This window comes from Lepisosteus platostomus, chromosome 3 (assembly GCF_059453375.1).
Source record: "Lepisosteus platostomus isolate fLepPlt1 chromosome 3, fLepPlt1.hap1, whole genome shotgun sequence".
In the NCBI taxonomy this organism is placed as follows: domain Eukaryota; kingdom Metazoa; phylum Chordata; class Actinopteri; order Semionotiformes; family Lepisosteidae; genus Lepisosteus; species Lepisosteus platostomus.
Window position 1 is genome coordinate 72,121,422 of NC_142613.1, and position 19,643 is coordinate 72,141,064.

The 19,643-nt window shown below is 41.9% G+C and overlaps 1 protein-coding gene across 2 annotated transcripts; it reads right to left on the bottom strand.

Moving 5' to 3' along the window:
• Nucleotides 1-63: 63 nt before the first annotated feature.
• Nucleotides 64-19,631, bottom strand: rars2 (arginyl-tRNA synthetase 2, mitochondrial). Of its 2 annotated transcripts, XM_088626741.1 has the most exons (20): nt 19,455-19,630; nt 19,075-19,148; nt 18,441-18,543; nt 17,789-17,872; nt 16,305-16,405; nt 15,669-15,724; nt 14,626-14,709; nt 13,111-13,187; nt 12,335-12,493; nt 11,358-11,464; nt 8,535-8,630; nt 8,219-8,279; nt 7,954-8,030; nt 7,535-7,659; nt 5,450-5,517; nt 3,817-3,926; nt 2,720-2,815; nt 699-773; nt 545-608; nt 64-247 (listed from the first exon to the last, which is right to left on the bottom strand). In XM_088626741.1, the coding sequence occupies exons 1-20, from the start codon at nt 19,488-19,490 to the stop codon at nt 161-163; spliced, it is 1,740 nt and encodes a 579-aa protein (XP_088482867.1). In that variant the 5' UTR covers nt 19,491-19,630; the 3' UTR covers nt 64-160. The 2 variants fall into 2 exon arrangements, with proteins under 2 accessions (XP_088482867.1, XP_088482868.1); XM_088626742.1 differs by lacking the exons at nt 64-247; nt 545-608 and having other exon boundaries at nt 733-833; nt 19,455-19,631.
• Between the last annotated feature and the right edge of the window lie 12 nt (nt 19,632-19,643).

Below are 19,643 nucleotides of genomic sequence, written 5' to 3' on the forward strand. Positions count from 1 at the left end.
CCTCTTAATGTCAAACTTACTCCAGCCTTTGGGGGCCTTTCCATGAGTAAACTTGCACAGCGGTTGAAAACTTACTTTTTATTGGTTCAGTATCTTACATCGCTACATTTCAGGTATGAACAGGTCTTGAAAGGAATCCAAGTTGGAAATGTTTTGGAATTCACATCTTCTCGACGGGCGTTATGCCGAGAATCCTCAAGCCACTGGCCAGCACGATGCACGTGCTCCGAAACAGCTGCAGCCTTGCCTGCGGAACAAGAACATTTTTTTAAAAATAAAAGTCCCGGCCATGCACGAACAGACAATCAGGCATCATCCCTTCATTCCTGAGAAGACTGGCCCTGCTGTGTGCGATAATAAAAACCATCCATCCTTCCCCAATAACCGATTAGTACAATACAGGGTTATGGTGTTCCTATTCAGCCACTGATCTTCCAGCTTCTTTTGCTAACTCCTGACTGGATTGTTCTTTTCCTCTCTTTTGTGGAGAAAGCACAGTTTGTCAGGGGCTTTGTGTGGTTTCTTCGACAGCAGTGTGAGGTACCTGGGCCACAGCAGGAGGACTGCCCTTCACCGGCAGAGTCTTGTGAGCCACAGCCGCCAGACGACTGCAAGACAAAACAAGGTGTTGTTCGTGTGTAATTAACGCACAATTCTTCAGGAATCACGCACAGCACGGAAGGGTGTCTGAATCTTACCAAAGTGTCAGCAGAAAGTTGACGAGGTGTTTGGGCTGGAGATCCTGTGAAGACTGAAGGAGAACTTCATCATACCTAGGAACAAGCACACAGCACAGTCTGCGTCAGCCAATATCTTCATTTCCACAGGCACCCCTGAAATCACATTATACGTTTTATATGGTGAACAATCTAAATGTGTTTTGATAAAGGCAGAACCCAAGTGGCCAATGATATGGTGCATGTTTCAGTGATAAAACTCTTTAAAATCTATTTTCTAGGAATTAAGTGTCGAAATAAGCCCTTTTCTGCCAAAAACCTTTTTCCTAGATTACAGACAGAAGAAAATTACATGTTGATGTATAATTGAACTGTACACAATATCATCTGGGTGCATGCAAAGTCAGCAGTTATAGGGAGAGGAGTCTGTGTTTAATCTGTATAATTTTATAGTCTTTGCAGATGCACTCTGTGATGTTTAATTTACAGGTCTGTAATAATCCTTACCAAGAATCCCCTCTCTGATAATAGACAGCAATGACTGAATGTACTTTGTCACTTTATGAGGCCATATTAAACAGCCTTGCCTCATTTTACAATATGAGCTCATGGCACAGGTTTGTACAAAAGGGGGCTTTCGCGGGTATATGATTAACTCCCTTTCTCCCGGAAGTCCTCAATTAAACAGGACAGATTTGAAAATGCCTCACTCAGGCTCTGAGGTGGAGTGCTGGGGTGTTAGAAAACAATTGAAATCCAAAGGTGAAAAAAAAACATCCAGGGTTCTAAGGAAAAACAGAAATAATTCTTGTAGGCAAAATCAGTAATTCATCAACTCATCACCCACAGTTAAACATCTGCAGCTAATGGGTATTTGAACTGTTGGGGAACAACAAAAGCCTGGAAATTTTTTAAGAAAGCATTGCAGAAGCAGCAACTATTTTCAATATTATTAAATGATTGGTGCCATACTGTAACCATGGATTTTGGAGATTGTGTAATTCTCGCACTTCTGCACTATCAAACCACCTGTTTCTCAGTGGGTTAAAACTATGTAAATAGTTCTGTTTGCCTAAATAGCAGGAAGCTAACTAAACAGGTATTAGCAGTTCATCTCACATACATGTTATTGACTTAACCCTTCAGCAGGCACTTCTTGTAGCGGCAAACCCGTGTTTTTCTTTTTCACACCCTCCCAAGATGAAACCCTCAATTGTTAACGAACTTGACACGGCTACAAAGCCTGTACCAGCACAGGGTGTGTATGTGGAGGAGGAGAATTAAGGACACTGCATGCTTTCCTTTAAAACCTGCACTTATTGGAACGTTCGCACTGATCGGAGGAGTGATACTGGGCTCGGGGACACTCAGGGAAGATCCGAGGAATCTCGCATAGGCCCAGCAATGCAAGGACGATGATCCAGCTGCACTGACAGAGCTGTGCAGAAACTCCCTTCATCCTCGCTGAGCACAGCCCAAGTCTCCTCCAGCTCCTGTCTGCCCATGGAAACACTCAGCACTTAGCAGGTGCACACGCAAACCAGTTGCACAACAAACTAAACGAGTATATGGTGATCTTTTGCATAAGCATACCAAGGCTTCTTAAACAAATTTGCCATCACCTTACACACTACCTGTGACGTGGAAGGGAAAACACAGTCTGTATGCTATCCAGCTCAAAACCACACAGGCAAACCGAATGTCCAACACTGCTCGACACCGCAAGTCCTGCTTCTTTTCGACGAGACAAACCAGGGTACTGAGGACTGAAAGCTACCCAGTCCGACTCCTTTACAGAGTTTCAGCCTTAAGGAACAGAAATGGAGGCATTAACCTGAGATATTCAAACGTTTTCAATCCTGAAAGGGCCAGAGGAAACACTTATAAACTCAGGTCGCTTGACAATGACCAAAATGAAGACACTACGCTGAGTGAATGCGAACTGCAATTTGTAGAACGCACAGACCATGCTGAGGTAGAAGGTGTGGATTCATTTCCCAAATTTATTTTTCATTTTTATGGTCTAAGACAATTAAAGTTACCGTAGAAGGTGCTGAAGAATAGCAGTGGCCTCATGGTCCTGAAGATGAGAAGGATCGAAGGTCCTGTCTTCTCCACCATCGCACATTCTCAGCAAACTGAAAAAGTCAAAACTGTGGTGGGACAACTCCATGTGGGAAAAGCCTACGTTAACACCGAAAGGAGATTAACTTCATCCCGTATTTTAGAATTTACCAAAAGCAGAAGTGTTTGAAGACCCCACAAAGGATAAAATCTGTCCCATTTAACAACATTCACAAAAATTATTTTAGAAAGAGGAAGGATTTGATCCTACACCTTTTATAACCATAGTTGTAACTGGTGAGAAGCAGTTGAGGTGTCAGGAATTCTGAAAGACAGGGCAATTGTCATTCAGGTACCACTGCACAGTAGTCGTCACCAAATACCCAGGAAGGGGAACAGACAGCTTAGTAGGATATTACTGTGTCGAGTTCTGCAATGATGTGTTTCAGTTCATATCAGTGAATGACGTGGCCTGCAGTTAATGGAGAAGCCTGGACCTCCCGCATTGTCCTTCTTATGCTCCAGGCAATGACGTACTGTATACGCATTTAAGGATGGAGGAGTTGTTTGCTTTTCATTTGTGTTTAGTATTTCTGCTTCGGTCTGGTTTGCTTGTGAAGAGACACAACAGGAGGGAAAGACCAACAGCAGAAAAAAGGCTGGGTGAGTCCCCCTCAAACTCCAGAGACAACCAGAAATGACTTCTAAATTTGACTACAGTGGAGAAAAACAAAAGTAAAAAGGTGTGAACAATCAATATACATTCCTTGCCAGCTACGTACTTCATGTGCAACATCGATGGGCACCCCACAAGAAACACTAGCAAAGTTGAACAGGAGGTACTTTTGTTATTACACAAATGGTTGTGGGAGACTGGAACAAGCTACCTAGCCATGTTGTCAAAGATCCACCTTTTTTCAAGACATGGCTGCATGAGACTCTCGGATCAGTCGGCGACTAATTGTGTCCACTGGCCTCCCCTCCTCTGTAACTAGTCCAGTGTTCTAGAAACAGGAAATGTCAAGTATCTTTGGAGAAACCCACAGAAGGCCAAGCAGGGAGACAAGTGCCTTACCTCCGGAGCCTGGCATGTGTGTATTGGAGGAACACTCCTGTGTCACCCTGGCTCTGGAGAACTCTGTCCCAGTCAAACCTGTAGTCAGACAGAAGTGGGCCTTTAAAGTCCTGGAAATGTGGGAGAACAACCAGTCAGAATCTGCTTTTTTGTGTGATCTCTGCATTTCTGGTCCACTGGCCCACTTCCAGTGGCTGTGTAAAGGACGGGCACGGTGCCTTGGTAAATATCTCTCATGACAAACACATGTGACTGTAGGCCTAACAGCATGCTTGCTGACCGCAGCAGAATTGAATTTCTTTGTCCAGCCAGCTGTTTCACTGTATCTAAATCGTTTCAGGAAGTTTTTCGGCAAAAATACAGGGAGTGGTCACCTAGGGCCTTAAGGGTAACCAAGGAAAAACCCACAGGGAGAACATGCAGTCTCCACACAGAGGGCACTGCAGTCAAGAATCCATCCAGGGACCTGAGAGCTGTAAGGCAGCTGCACTTACACCATCGCTCAAGGCTGGACAATACTGCCATTGCCAAGATTAACACAGCAAATGTTTTACAGAATAGCAAATATATGATGTAAATATTGTTACAGCTTTAGGTGACTTAGAAGTGTCTCTAAGATATTAGATAAAGTTTGTGACACTGGGAAGAGTAGATACTTCTAACTTCAAATCAGAGAGGATATTTGCTGAGCAATAGTAAAGTTTACACCTTGGTATACCTAGGGAAGTTGTGGATTAATGATTGTCAAGGAGCAGCACAGAAAGAGAAAATATAAGGTCACATTAAGAACACAAAGAAGAGGAGAAAAAGAGAGGAAACAAGAGAAAGAAGGAAGAAACAAGGAGAGGAAGGAGAGAAGAGAGAGGAGTCCGGAGGAGTTGGGACTTGAAGCTTGCCCCAGGTGAGAGCCCCTACTTCATGATCATCCAAATCAAACCTGACTGGAGCTCAGTATTTGAACCTTGTTAGACAGAGCGTGCTATTCTGTGTTTTAGGGGACTTGGGTTTCCTGGGTAAAAGATACCTCAGTTAGAAACGTCTTTCCCGATTAGGGGGCATTTTATGGATAGGGATATAGGCTCCCATTTATTTTGTGGTATCCAGGGTGCAGAGAGAAAGATTTAACTGCAGGTTACTTTGTATTTAGTTAGAAAGCAGCTCATCTCTTGTGCGGCCTCTGTAGGCATTAAGAGTTTAGGGCTTAGTAGCAGTCTGGGGTTTTCTGGGTGACCAGAATGTCAGGCCTCTGAAACGCCTTGTTTGTAAATACTGTATATATAAAGTAACTTTGTGTGTTGTACGTGGTGTGTAGTGTAGTTTGTGTTTTGTGATTGTAATAAATATTTGTTTTAACCAAGTGTGCCTGGATTATTACTCCTCTCAACAAAGCTGTGCCAGAGAATAAAGAATTCACCTGCCTCTAGTTACACCAGCCACTCGGGTAATTACTAGAAATGACTTACAAGACGGGGGTTTTGAATAATTATTTCATTGATTGACTAAACCGCTCGGTCAAATACTGATTTTCACCACTTTCCTAGCCCCCCATTAGTGACAATATTTATCAGTTGTGTTTGTTTGTTGTGTTTGAGGCAGTCCTTTTCAGAATGAGCACTGAGGAAAACTTACTTACCTGAATGATTAGTGCACTGACACCCACTTTTTCTGCAGTCCCCTCAGGGTCTTCCAGGTCCTTGCTTGCTGCAGAAAAAAGAAACACGTTCCCGATCGTTTCATTCAGAAGCCAGGAGCCGCTATTAGACTTGGCGATTCGGTCAGGACAAAGGGGCCTCACGTTCTCACACACGTTAATGAACTTTGAAACCTCTTGAGCTCTTCACCCCACTGCCCACCATCTACCTCTTTATGATTTCTTATCTATTGCACATCTCCAGTCATTGTTTACACGTCTGTATTGTTTACATTCAAACTGTCTACATGTTTACTTGCACATTGTCTATTGTTTGTTTGTACATTGTCTTGATGCACTGTTTGCACTTTGTCTTGTTTTACAACCGAGAGACTTTCTGTCAGTAGGAATTCCATTGTCCAAGTACCGGTTACATATGGCAATAAAGTTCAAGTTCAAGTTCAATCTGCAGTGTGGCCAACACACACTCCGTTCAGGGCTTTGTTCACTAGACAGCCACTCTCTAATGTTCACAACACGACTGCTGCTTCTGTGACCGTCGCAGTTCCGCGCGGGCTCGTGCCCTCCGCCGGTTCGTCCCGCAACACCTGGGCGCGAGCAGGGAGCCAGCCGAGCGAGCTAAAGGAGACCCCCCCCAGCCCAGGCGGCTGAGGGCCCTGCTGCGCGCAGGGAGGGCGATGACGTCACCGTATCCGAACTAGCTCCTGCGCCTCCCTGCAGGTGGGCCCAGCGGCTGTAACCGGAACCCGCCTGGTCAGAGAAATGGTCCGAGCGCTCCACCGGGGTCGAGTCAGGATTGGTCAAATAAGGAATGTGACAATGGGGGGAAATTCCTAGCTTCCCGCACTGACAAACTGTTCCATCTGCAAATGGGCTGCCAATCGCGTGTGTGTTAAGAGCACCATCTCTAAAAGGCAGGCGGCCTGGCTCCAGAGGTCCTGCTTGGGAAGAGGCAGGCGGCGGAGGATGCAGCCAGGGGGGAGCGGTCAGGCAGAAAGCGACGAGGAACTCTGCAGACAGCAGATGAGCCCCCCTGGACAGCAGCGGGAAAGGCAGGAAGAGTCCCAGCCAGCCAGACCCCAGCTGTGTGTTAGAATAATGTCACAGAGCCTGACCACTCGCCTTCCACTGACTTTATATGGGCGGCAGAAGAAAACACACACTTTAACATCTGTGCACTGTAACCGCATTAAACGCCTGATTCTGAAATGTTACTAAGACTATATTGTAAAAGGCAAATTTCGATATCCAGTTTATTAAGATGGGATAGTCCAACTGTCATTCAACCTTACCTGCTGATGAATCAACTATATTTTGGTATAATTATTATGCCTACTGAAGTAGTGTGTCCTGGAAGCTCAGGGTCACAGTGATAATCAGACACAGAAAAACACTGTTTGAAAAAGGGTTATGTGTACTGTAAATGGCCATTGCCTACACTGTCACAATATTATCAATGGTTTGAGTTTGCAATGTTTTACACACAATTTTTCTTTAGTTTAAATCTTTAATTTTTTGTTTCCTGTGAATTAATCAACTTCATACAAGCAAGAGGTGTATTAATAGTGTACACTTGGTTTACCTAATAGGTTTAAGTGGAGCAGGTTTTTAAGCCAAGCCTGATGGTCTCATTTACAAACAGGATGCTAAAACTACACAAATCACAGGAGCCTTAAGTTGAAGTAGAAAAGAGGTGTTTTTAGGATGAAAGAATATAAAGCAGTGAGTGATGTAAGGCGTGTACAGCGCAGCTCATCTGCAGTCTTGACTCTTAACCCGATGATTAAGAGCAGAACCTGTTCTTCGCTTGCGACACTTCTTGCGCCCAACACCCTAAGCCGTTTCACAAAGCATGCCGAGGACAATGAGAAAGAAAATGAAACAAGCAGTGTGGACCAGCTCCACTCCACTCTAACTGAACGCCTGTTGAGCAGCGGTTATTGTTTATGTCAACCAAGTCAATCAGCCAATCAGTCAATCCACCAACCAGCCATTCAATCATCCATTAATTGATCGATTCATTCATTCGTTCTTATTGTAGTGCAGGGGTCCCTGTGCCCTCCTTACTTCTGGAGTCCCTCATGTTTTGGAGCATCCTGGTGCGAGCTTCATCGAGCACGTCCTCCAGGAAGACCACGGCCCCCCTTCGGGTCTTCATCCCCTGCACGAGGCCGAAGGGAACGTGGCGGCAGCTGCAGGGAAGCCAACCCAGTCGGTACGGCCAGAAGGCAGGCCGAAAGATGAATGAAAAATGGCACCGTCGTTTACAAACAGCCCGAGACACGAGTGCAAGATTTAACATAGATTTAAAATAGTTGTTGCAGAGATTTATAATTTACAGGAGATGTAAAAACCGTTACGCGGAAACAATTGTGACTTAAAAAGTCATTAAAAGACTCGAACATTTGGTAGGTTAGTGTACTTGGTGGTAAGCCTATGTCTCTTTCTCATGATGGGAAGACTGCAGAATAATTTAAACCTCTTACCTTTCTGCCCACTGGAATCCCATCGCCTGAAGGACTTGGAAAATTTGCTTAAAATGGGTTTCCTGACTTTTATCTGTCTTAAATATAAGCATACAACATCATTAACATAAAATTGGAAACTTCATTTTTGCACACTGAAATTTGGTTGGGGGAAAATACAAAAACTTTAGGCGAGAGGATAGGATTGAGCAATTTTGATGGGACTGGACTAGCATATTACTCTCTAATTAATGGGGGAAAAATAAATGAGTGTAAAAAGACCTACCACATAAATCATCTCATCAAAATCATATTTATTCTTCCGATCTAGAGCAGCTGCAAGATCTCTGTAAAATACAATAGACAAATACAAACTAAAACCTGTCATCATTTACACCAGCGCAAGGCCAGGTACAGCACTTCTCCTTGAACTTAAATCTGTCCGTGCCCACAATGAACTTTAAATAATGATTTAGCAAAGAAAAGGCAGGTGTAACTGAAGAATTTGAACACATGAATTAAACTGGCCCTATTTAATCCCGACCCTTCACAGTTAAAGACTGAGCCAGTCAAGGCAGTATGAAGGCCTTTGCTCAACTTGCCTGGTAATGTACAGAGAAGTCCCATCACTGCGTACGACGGTAGTGAACGATGACATATCCTTGGCTGGGGAAAGGTCAACTACACCGGTTCCTGTCCTTAAAGCAAGCAGAATACAATCACCGCAGATTATGGGAACATACACTGTAATTACAAGAACATATTTTATTCCACTCTCTCTTAACATCTTTCTTTAAAGTTTAAAGGACCTTTTCGCTTATGGCACGGTTTTTTTAATTGACCTCACCAAGCGTCCTAGGAAAAGTGCCCTACAAACTGAAATGATTTCTTACAGCTCTTTTGCTGCGCAGCTCACTGTTAAAACAGTCAGCTCAAGCCTCCGACACCGAGAACAATACAAAGCTACTTTCACTCACTTTGTTCCTGACTATCGGTTACTCCGATTCTCTAGTGCTGTGTACTTATTTCTGTCCTAAATTCGCGGAATTCCGCCATGTGTAAAAAGACAACTGATACATCTTTTATCTCAACAGGCACGCTGCAGGCTAGCTTTCGGGAACTCTGGACGAGTAAAATGACTCACATGCAAGTCAGCGATGAAGATCAGGATCTGTGATATCACAGACCTGTGGGGCAAGTAAATACTACTGTGCTTCGTGTAATACACACGTACAGTATTTTCCCGTTTTAAAAAAGTCCTACCCGTATTTATTCTGGAATTTCCTTTGATTTGCCATCTACAGTGCCTTGCGAAAGTATTCGGCCCCCTTGAACTTTTCAACCTTTTGCCACATTTCAGGCTTCAAACATAAAGATATAAATTTTTTATTTTATGTGAAGAATCACCAACAAGTGGGACACAATTGTGAAGTGGAACGAAATCTATTGGATTTTTGAAACTTTTTTAACTAATAAAAAAATGAAAAGTGGGGCGTGCAAAATTATTCGGCCCCCTTGCGTTAATACTTTGTAGAGCCACCTTTTGCTGCGATTACAGCTGCAAGTCGCTTGGGGTATGTCTCTATCAGTTTTGCACATCGAGAGACTGAAATACTTGCCCATTCTTCCTTGCAAAACAGCTCGAGCTCAGTGAGGTTGGATGGAGAGCGTTTGTGAACAGCAGTTTTCAGCTCTTTCCACAGATTCTCGATTGGATTCAGGTCTGGACTTTGACTTGGCCATTCAAACACCTGGATACGTTTATTTGTGAACCATTCCTTTGTAGATTTTGCTGTATGTTTGGGATCATTGTCTTGTTGGAAGATAAATCTCCGTCCCAGTTTCAGGTCTTTTGCAGACTCCAACAGGTTTTCATCCAGAATGGTCCTGTATTTGGCTGCATCCATCTTCCCCTCAATTTTAACCATCTTCCCTGTCCCTGCTGAAGAAAAGCAGGCCCAAACCATGATGCTGCCACCACCATGTTTGACAGTGGGGATGGTGTGTTGAGGGTGATGAGCTGTGTTGCTTTTACGCCAAACATATCGTTTTGCATTGTGGCCAAAAAGTTCGATTTTGGTTTCATCTGACCAGAGCACCTTCTTCCACATGTTTGAGGTGTCTCCCAGGTGGCTTGTGGCAAACTTTAGACGAGACTTTTTATGGATATCTTTGAGAAATGGCTTTCTTCTTGCCACTCTTCCATAAAGGCCAGATTTGTGCAGTGTAAGACTGATTGTTGTCCTATGGACAGACTCTCCCACCTCAGCTGTAGTTCTCTGCAGTTCATCCAGAGTGATCATGGGCCTCTTGGCTGCATCTCTGATCAGTCTTCTCCTTGTCTGAGCTGAAAGTTTAGAGGGACGGCCAGGTCTTGGTAGATTTGCAGTGGTCTGATACTCCTTCCATTTCAAGATGATCGCTTGCACAGTGCTCCTTGGGATGTTTGAAGCTGGGGAAATCTTTTTGTATCCAAATCCGGCTTTAAACTTCTCCACAACAGTATTACGGACCTGCCTGGTGTGTTCCTTGGTCTTCATGATGCTCTCTGCGCTTTCAACAGAACCTTGAGACTATCACAGAGCAGGTGCATTTATACAGAGACTTGATTACACACAGGTGGATTCTATTTATCACCATCAGTCATTTAGGACAACATTGGATCATTCAGAGATCCTCGCTGAACTTCTGGAGTGAGTTTGCTGCACTGAAAGTAAAGGGGCCGAATAATTTTGCACGCCCCACTTTTCATTTTTTTATTAGTTAAAAAAGATTCAAAAATCCAATAGATTTCGTTCCACTTCACAATTGTGTCCCACTTGTTGGTGATTCTTCACATAAAATAAAAAATTAATATCTTTATGTTTGAAGCCTGAAATGTGGCAAAAGGTTGAAAAGTTCAAGGGGGCCGAATACTTTCGCAAGGCACTGTATGTACTACCTTCTCTGTTCAGGCTTCACCACACTGTTAAACGTACCAGTAAACCCACATGCACAGATTCTGCATGGCTGCTGACCACTGTGAGAAAATGCATCCACCCAGAAGCCAGTTAAGCTACCAGCATGTCTTTGGACTGCAGGAGGAAACCGGCGCACCCGGAGGGAACCCACACAAACACAGGGAGAACAAAAAAACTCCCCGGAGATACAGACAGCACCCCTAGGTCTGGAATTGAGGGCCCCAGTGCTGTGTGGCTAACAACTGTGCCGCCGTGACGTCCCTCTCAAATAACATGCCTTGTTATTGGCATTTTGCACTTGTATGAAACGAGCACGTTGATTCACATATTAGCCCCGTTTGTTTCACAAGGAAAGGGCATTCTCATTTACATCTCATTTACGGAGGTCTAACCTCGGTCAAAGGGCTCTATTTAAACTCTGCTCTAGTTTTATCTTGCAAAGTTTTTCCAAAACCTGTGACGTACGGTGTGGTCTTCAACAGGCCCCTGGAGCGGAGCAGATGAAGCACCTCCTGGGTCTTCCCCTGGTAGGCCGATTCCCCCGAGTACTCCCCAAAGCGAACGCCGAGACGCTGCGCGGGCACACAGGGAGCGGAGATCGGGAGTCAGACAGCACGCCGTGGGCGGGTACATGGCAAAAAAAACATTTCACATTCTCCGTGTTCTTCTTCGGCGTGAGAAAGAGCGGGCTTCCCTCTCTTCCTCACACCCGAAGAAGGCTCCACAGCCAAAACACTGTGTTTACTTTCTTCTCTTTTCAGCAGGGAATAACCCTTTACTTGTTCCTTTGCGGCCTACGCATGCTGACGCAGCTGCCTACTTGAATTATTTCGTGTCTACCGTTTTATTAGAGGTTTGAGGCGTCTTCAACCAGGGGTTGCGGACTTTTTCTTAGAAACAGTGTCTAACGTTTACATTGTCAGCGTGTTTTATTTACTCTTTTCTTTTTCACAGCTGTAATAAAATACCAACAAAATGGGTTAGTCTGAAAATATCTGCACTGCAAACACGAATTCCCGTTGGAAATATTTCACTAAAAGGCTCAGGACTTGGGGAAGACTGGGTTTAGCCCGGTCTTACTTTCACCTTTCATGCAATCCTTTTGGTTCAACATCTACTATGGCCTCACACCGTGCCTTTTAACAGAGTGAGTACATTTACCCCTTAACTTCGAGGCCTTTTTGTCATTTTTACTTAGTTTTCTTCAAAGTTCACATGCAATGAACTCATGGCTTTCAAACGGAGCCTCTGCACGATTTACTAAATTCATACTGAAGTGCAGATGGCCAGTTCACGAAACCCAGAGCAAATAATAACAATACTAATAACAACTGTGTTTTCACACAGTCAGGAAAGGTGATTGGAGAAACCTTTTTTGAAAAAGCTGACCTAAGGCGATGAACAGAAAGAGAAAAAGCACAGCACTTAAATAGAGTTCTAACCTCGTAGACTCGTCTGTACTCTACAATACTGATCTCTCTGAAGCGCTGCCACAGGGACAGAGCACCACTCTCTCCCGTTTCAAGCCTCCTGAAGAACTCCCGCGCAGCTTCCTGCATGTTCTCATCTCTCTCAGCTTCCTTGTTTACTCGCACGTACACCTGCAGAGCAGACAGCAGCAGGAGATCAAGAAATCAATGAAGCACATAGAGATAATTCTCGCTTTATACCGGTTATGGAAGTTTTGTCTTTATAGCTCCCTTCACACCACAGCATCCCCAAGACCTGGACATAGTTAAATATTATGAAACCAAATTCATGTTGATTTATTACACAATTTTAAGGAAACAATAGTCTAATCCTACTATCAGGAAATATGCAGAGAATTCTCCTATTTCTCTGCTGTTGTGCTTCCCTCTCTGTGTCATCCACATAGACAGGGGAGAGCAAGTTTCAGGTTTCTTAAAACTCTCCAAAGTGCTTAGCTTCAAGTTTGAGACAATTTAAAGATAATTTCTCTCATTTTGTTGCATTTCTAGCAAATTTATTTTGGTTTCAAACCATTCCATTTTGTGGCAGTTGCAATTATTGTGTGTTGTACAAATGGCCTACGAACATCAAAATATCTTGTTGCTAAGTTACATCAGACTATGATTGCAATTTCAGTAACAATGGTTTGCATTGGCTTTGAAAGTATCACTTTAACTTAATCTTGGTGTACTCTCAGAAGAGGAACGTTGATTAAGAGGTTTAAAAATCCAACTATATGTTAACTTACATCAAACAGATGTTGTAGAGGGTTTACTTTTAACTCTTCCTCTGAACCAAACTGCTGAAAGCCAGCTCCCAGCAGACCTGGAATAACAACAAAGCCATCAGCAGAAACAAGTCTTCAGTTTTCACAAGAAAACTATTCCAAAAAATTTGGCTGAGAAAACAGTACTGTACATGGGATAAAGAGCAAATAATCTCATTAATGGCACTATTTGAATAATAAAATAAAATGTAAATGTAACAGACAAATGGAAGCAATTAATAATTGTACACATTTTATTCCTTAATATTAAAAGTATGATGTACATCTGTATTGTGACAACATAATAGGCATTTAACTAAAATTAAACAACTGTAATGGTGTTCATCTAAGAACCTAAAACCACCAGTTTTTCCCCATAAACAAGTTTTAATTGTGACCAATTAATACAGTATACACTCATACACATCTGAAAACCTTGGCTTGTGGTTCTTAAAAAAAACCTTGCAATCAAAGTGATCTTTTCAGTCATTAAAACTGATGCAGCATGACTGCTTTCTGATACTTTGAGATGTACCAATAGGGTTACAATGATCAAATATTAGATATCTTACTGAAATTATTGGAATTCTGTTCTGCACAACAGTAAAACAGCTTTTTAAAAAACTGTTCAATGTCAAATGTCACTATTTTCACTGTGGAGACCAACAGTCCTTCCTCTACGCACTGTCTGAAACAAGTCACACTGGGGAAGCCCGTACACTGACACTTTCATGAACAGATGGATGAGATAGAGAGATACTTTACTGATCCCGTGAGGGAAACTGCAGTGCAACAGCAGCTTAACACAGTCAACACAGCACAGTGTAACGAATGATCCAATAACAATAATACAATACAATACAATCAGATCAATTAGCTATTGTCAGCCAAAGGAGCGACAGACAGCTTAACCAAATGGACTCCTCTCACTTGTAACCTTTACTATGCTGAGGATTCATGTTCTAGAGATCCTTGAGAATGGGGTTCTTCCAGAGGAGTGCTCAGTGTCTCGACACGGATATCGAGTTCCCGATATAAATATCCCAAGTCACTTCCATGGGTTCTTTCTACAAGTTGAAAAGCCTTCAACTATGTCACACATTGACAATCAAAGCAAATGGAAATGATAGGAAAAAAAAGTGCTAATTGTTTTTAAAACCTTTAACCTTTGTAAAAGCTATTGATTGAAAAAAAGAAAAAAGAAAACGCAGACCTCAAAACTCAAACCACTTTGCTATGAAATGCTATTTGGCCTTAACTCCTCTCTCTTCTTGTATAAGACACACCCCCAGTAAAAGCGATATTTTTGTTTCAAGCTCAATTTCCTGAGAACAAAGCAGGAGGATGTCTGGTGTGCATGACCCAAAACCTTGCCCTTCTTGTTGCAAATGCCCCCAAGAACTCGCAAAGATGTGCCTTCGGGTGTTTCAACCGTGAGCCTTTGAACTTTTCATCTGGTGCTCTGAATAGCGAATAGAAAAATGTATTTGCACTCACCAAACTGCATTCCCCAATCACCCAGATAATTAATCCTCATGACGCAGTTGCCCAGGACTTCCTTAAGGTTAGCTATGAAGTTACCTGTGGAAAACGGAATGCATGCTAACGTCAAAAACTGAGTGAAATCTCTGACATTTTTTTAAAAATATGTTTAGCAACCTTTTATGGATTACACATAAGAGAGCAGTTTGTTCGGCGATTCAGTCATCTTTCGTTAAGCAAAAGCTATTTTTAGAAACTCCGATTGCCACAGACTCTTAACCAATAATTCAGGAACAGCCTGGGGATTAACAAACGAGCTGATTTCCCATGAGAAGCCTGTCCCCTACTGGTGTGAAAACACATTAAACTTTTCCGTCTCTTTCCAAGAAACATCCATGTAGTGAGCGTGTGACGTTGATCCACTCAGCAAGGGCTCAATGATGACCCCTTCACCTGTGTTGCTCATCTTGACAGTAGTGTTTAAATAAGAACAGAAGGAGATGAGGTTTGTGATGAGTGCTGTTCACCTAAGCAGGCAATGGAAGGACAAAGGCCAGAGTTGTAATATGCTACTTTACTTTTACTTGCATTGTACCAGATGGGAAATTTGCTTTGCAGGCAGGTGAAAGACATAACACAATACACAATACATCCAACACAACATGAACCTATTAAATAAGAGACATTTATATATGATGAAAAAAAGATATACTATATATAAAGTATATATAAAGTATGTAATCAAATATGTAATCAATTATCCAAATTAAGGAGGTCAATAGCTGTGAAAATAAAAGATACTGCATTTGATCTAGGTAGTCTAAACCCAAGCTAAAGTACTGTAGGGAATTGTTTACCTGCTGTGTCAACTTCTTTCATGTTCTGTTTGCACTGTTAAATCCGCAATGGTTAACAGCTTGAAACGGCTTGTTAAGAGAATGATGGAATGGATGCAATAATTTGGGCCCAGGTGGTTCTGAAAACAGAACAGCCTCTGGAAGCCCAGGACCAACACTCTCATCACTGGGAGAAGATTTTAATATCTGCAGAAGCCTTACCGATGATGGTAGAGCGCAGATGTCCAGCATGGAACTTTTTTGCAATATTCGGTGAACTGTGAAACAAAAATGTGACAAATCACGATCACGAGGAGAAAGGGCGATCAGGACAGAAGACATTCCACAGATTCATTCATTTACACCACAGGCAATTTACAACCAAGACAAGCCATTTTTTTCCTCTTAACAGAAGGGGAACTAAGCAAAATAAGGAAACAGAAACTGACTCAGTTAAGAAGCAAGTGGTTAATCTGACAAGTGGAGACATTGTCTTATTTCTGATGTTCTGCATTACGTTAATCTCTCCACACACTAAAATGTTCTCTGTATTGGTACTCTCCGTAAATGGTACGAACATTTTATTGTGGAGTTTGGTGTTGGTAAAGTGTTAACTGAACCGAAAAATGCAGAAGAAAGGGAGAATGACTATGTCGTGTGCTGGCTTTGCTGGAGTGTAGGAAGTACACTAACTAGCTTTTAATTAGTATTTCGAAGTGCCTACAATGTGGATTCTAACAAGCCCACATGAGGTCACTGAGCTTGGGTGTCAGCAGTATTGTTTTCTCTGTCAGTCAACAGTAAGATGTATTGTTCGAGTCGGGAATCTAAAATATCATAAGGAGGAAAATCACCCACCTGAATTCTACCACGGTTTTTTTCCCTTTTTGCTGCTGATTAAAAAGTTCACTTTTCACGCCAAAATCTGAACCTTTGATGGATATCTCCTGTAAAACTTTCTAACAAAAGGAGACAAACGAGACATAAAAAAATCAGTGTACTGTAGATGCCTTGCAACCGAAGACAACTACTATGTGCATCACTAGCTTTATATATTTTTCTAGAGTCTCAATCCTGAATTTTCTAGAAAAGCTCCACAAAGGCTTGGTTATATGATAATATTACTTTTAGTTTTATTTTCCTTCCTTTCCCTAAAAAATGGAAAACACGTGGATTTCTCTGATTTAAGAGCTACACATTTATTACAAAACTTTACTGGCATAATGTCAAAGGGGTTACCTTACTGCCCAATCTCATCTAAACACAGTTCCTATACTACCTTCCCTTAAATTCTATTCTGTGAGCATAAGAACTTGAGGTGTCTTTCACTCATAGGGGTTAATTTCTCAAGAAAGCCCAACTTGGATCACAGAATGACTGAAGGACAAAACCCCATATTGTCTGGTTCATCATATTGCTATATTTCACATATTCTTCTAATTTTTATTGAAAACTTTCCTCTGCGTATTGTATCAGTGCCCATGACACACACAAATGTCTATCTGGCTTAAAAAACGGCACATCACAATAACAGTTTTGGCATCTTGGAACTTGATGAATTCTGCACAGGAGATTCCTTACATTACTTTCTAAATATCTGACCACTTCTGGTTTTCAAAGCCAGTACTTAATTGGTTACAATTAAGTACTGTAGCTGTATTCATTTGGAAAATACATGATTTTGTTCCAGTGCAAGATCACTTCACTTTGACAGCAACATTATGACCTTCATGCCCGATCTCATAACTACTCAAGGCAGGCCAGGACCTCGAAACCAACACTATTTTGCTGATGCAAGCCAGCGTTAGCAGCGCTTGTTTCCTGGATAACATAGAGTAAGAAGCAATGCTGTCAAAAAACAGCAATTTATATGTGGATTTTAAAGAATATGAAACTAAAACAGCTCCAGTGTTTCACTTTTTTCACCCACACTAATAATCAAAGGAATATAATGGTTGTAGCTGTTTTGTAGTTCTGTTCTGTAGTTTCATGTCCAATAATCCCATCAGCTCATTCAACTGTGTGATCAAGCACAACAGCACATTCAGATTTCAATTAAAGACAAATACTTAAACATTCAAGAATATTTGAGAGCTAAGAGACAAGGAGAGTCCACTTGCTACATGTACATCTTTCTCTTTTGTTTGCTAGAAAGTTAATTTTATACCTCAGATCATGGTCCTGAGAATGGAGGAATGTTACATCAATAACCATCCAACTGCATCCTTCAAAGTGTCAATAAGGACACAAAGCAATAGATGTGTTATCTACACCTCAGCATTTCCAAAAATTGATAAATTACCAAAGTTCTTAAAAACCCAGTAAAGACTAGTAAGATTCACCTCTGCCAAGAGTGCCCGGTTTATTTTAAAATGGATTACTCCAGTGCTAACTCCAACATCTTCAACCACACTGTCTCTCTTTATCTAAAAAAACAAAAATATGAGTTAAATGATATAATGTATTTACTTAAAACAGATGGACAAACGTCTTTCTATCTAAAATGAATTCATCCTTCTGAATGTTAATGAAAGCACAACACAAATTTAAATCATTTATTAACATGATTAGGTCTGTCTCTTGCTTGCCAGGATAGGCTCCAGCTCCCCTTCAACTCCATGCTGAATAAGTTAGAAAATGGATGGATTAATGCCTCTTGAACTTCAGGCATCTTTTAATCTGTGGGTGGGGCAATAATTTGCATTCCACCTTTTTGGGGTTAAAGAAATAGGTGTTTTTCTTCTGAATTTGTAACTGCTGGGGAAGCTGAAGACCAAACAATTGCTTAACTGAAAGATTCAGGTATTAAGAAATTAAGAACATTAGATTTCAGATCAGATAACACATCACAATGCGCAGACATAGTCAGTACAAATTATTCATGAAAAACTGCTCTTCCAATTCACAGCTTTAAATAGATCAGTCCCATCCCTCTTTTATGTATATATTCCACAGCTGAGGGATCACCTATGTGTGGAGCACTATGGTCAATACCTGTTGAGCAAGCAGTTCTGTCCGAGTCTGGATATCCCCCGCAGACTGGAGCAGGCCATTCTGCACCAGGGAACTCACAGACACACGGAAATCAGGGGACTGCCTGGAAAACAGCACAGCAATTCTAAACTTGCTGTTGAAGGCCCTTAAAATAGTAAATGAAAAGTTACAGAAAATACTACAAAAAAGAGTGGACAAAAAATAAATAAATGGGGGATCTCAATCAAGGGCTTCCGCACTGGAAGATCAATTAATCAAATAACAAGGCAGAATGCTTAGGGTTATGTACAGAAGTCCTGGACGGGCCTGGTTGTCTGTAATGACGGTTCGAATAGGTGCAAGAAGACACTTCAGTGACTATGGAAGAGGGGTGATTGTTCAGGTCCCATGTAGTGAGCAAGACAGCCCAACTTGCCGATTCTTCCCGAGTAACGGGGTCTGAGGTTGTGTCAGCATGAAACTCCGAGGGAAAGACATCAGCAGCCAGGAGCAACAGTGGGCAGAAGCGCATATTCCGGGAACGCGAGATGTGTTCATTAATTCACGGTGCACGACAAAAAAAAGAGAACGAGTGCTGACTGACTGATGGCAAATTTCAACCTGGAGTGTGAGCAGACAGAGGGACACACTTAACTGTTTTTTTGAGACAGGGACAGCCGACACTGCTGCAATGAAGGACTCCTCTGATGACCCCAGGACCTTGGATAGCTAAATCAGAAAGTGCAAGTATTACAACGTGCACAAGCAATTTCTTTACAGTAACCTTGACAGAGAACAACATTGTAAATTCTAATCTCATATAACTTACAATTTTACAATCTAAGAAACTTCAGTTATGCGTCACTAAATTATTTACAATAACAAGGAAAAGTTAGACGACAGAGGCACACTTGTATGCCTGCTAAATACCAGCAAAAAGAAAAACAAAACACGTATGTCAGTCGTGCATGCAAACTTTGCAATATGACTTTGACACCAACATCTAAACGTAGAGGTATAACTACAGAGAACTACCTTTGATGCAATCGTTCGTCTGAAATAGCAAGCCATGTGTAAAATGAAAATCAGATTTAATAGAATATTGTAATTTTTCTGATTGCTATATACATCCTAACTCATTTTCTGTTTGAGATAGATGACTTTCAGTCCATGCTTCCGATTTGCGTCTTATCTGACCTTCGAACGTACGTTTACGTCTGTATT

Bases quoted from the DNA above. Each gene is read 5' to 3' on its own strand.
- rars2 (XM_088626741.1), bottom strand. From the start codon at position 19,490: ATGGCTTGCTATTTCAGACGAACGATTGCATCAAAG. The intron at 14,710-15,668 runs GTAAGGCTTCTG...CGTTTTCCACAG, and splicing joins TCTGCGCTCTACCATCATCG to GTAACTTCATAGCTAACCTT. The intron at 12,494-13,110 runs GTAAGTTAACAT...TCTGCTCTGCAG, and splicing joins CTCTACAACATCTGTTTGAT to GTGTACGTGCGAGTAAACAA.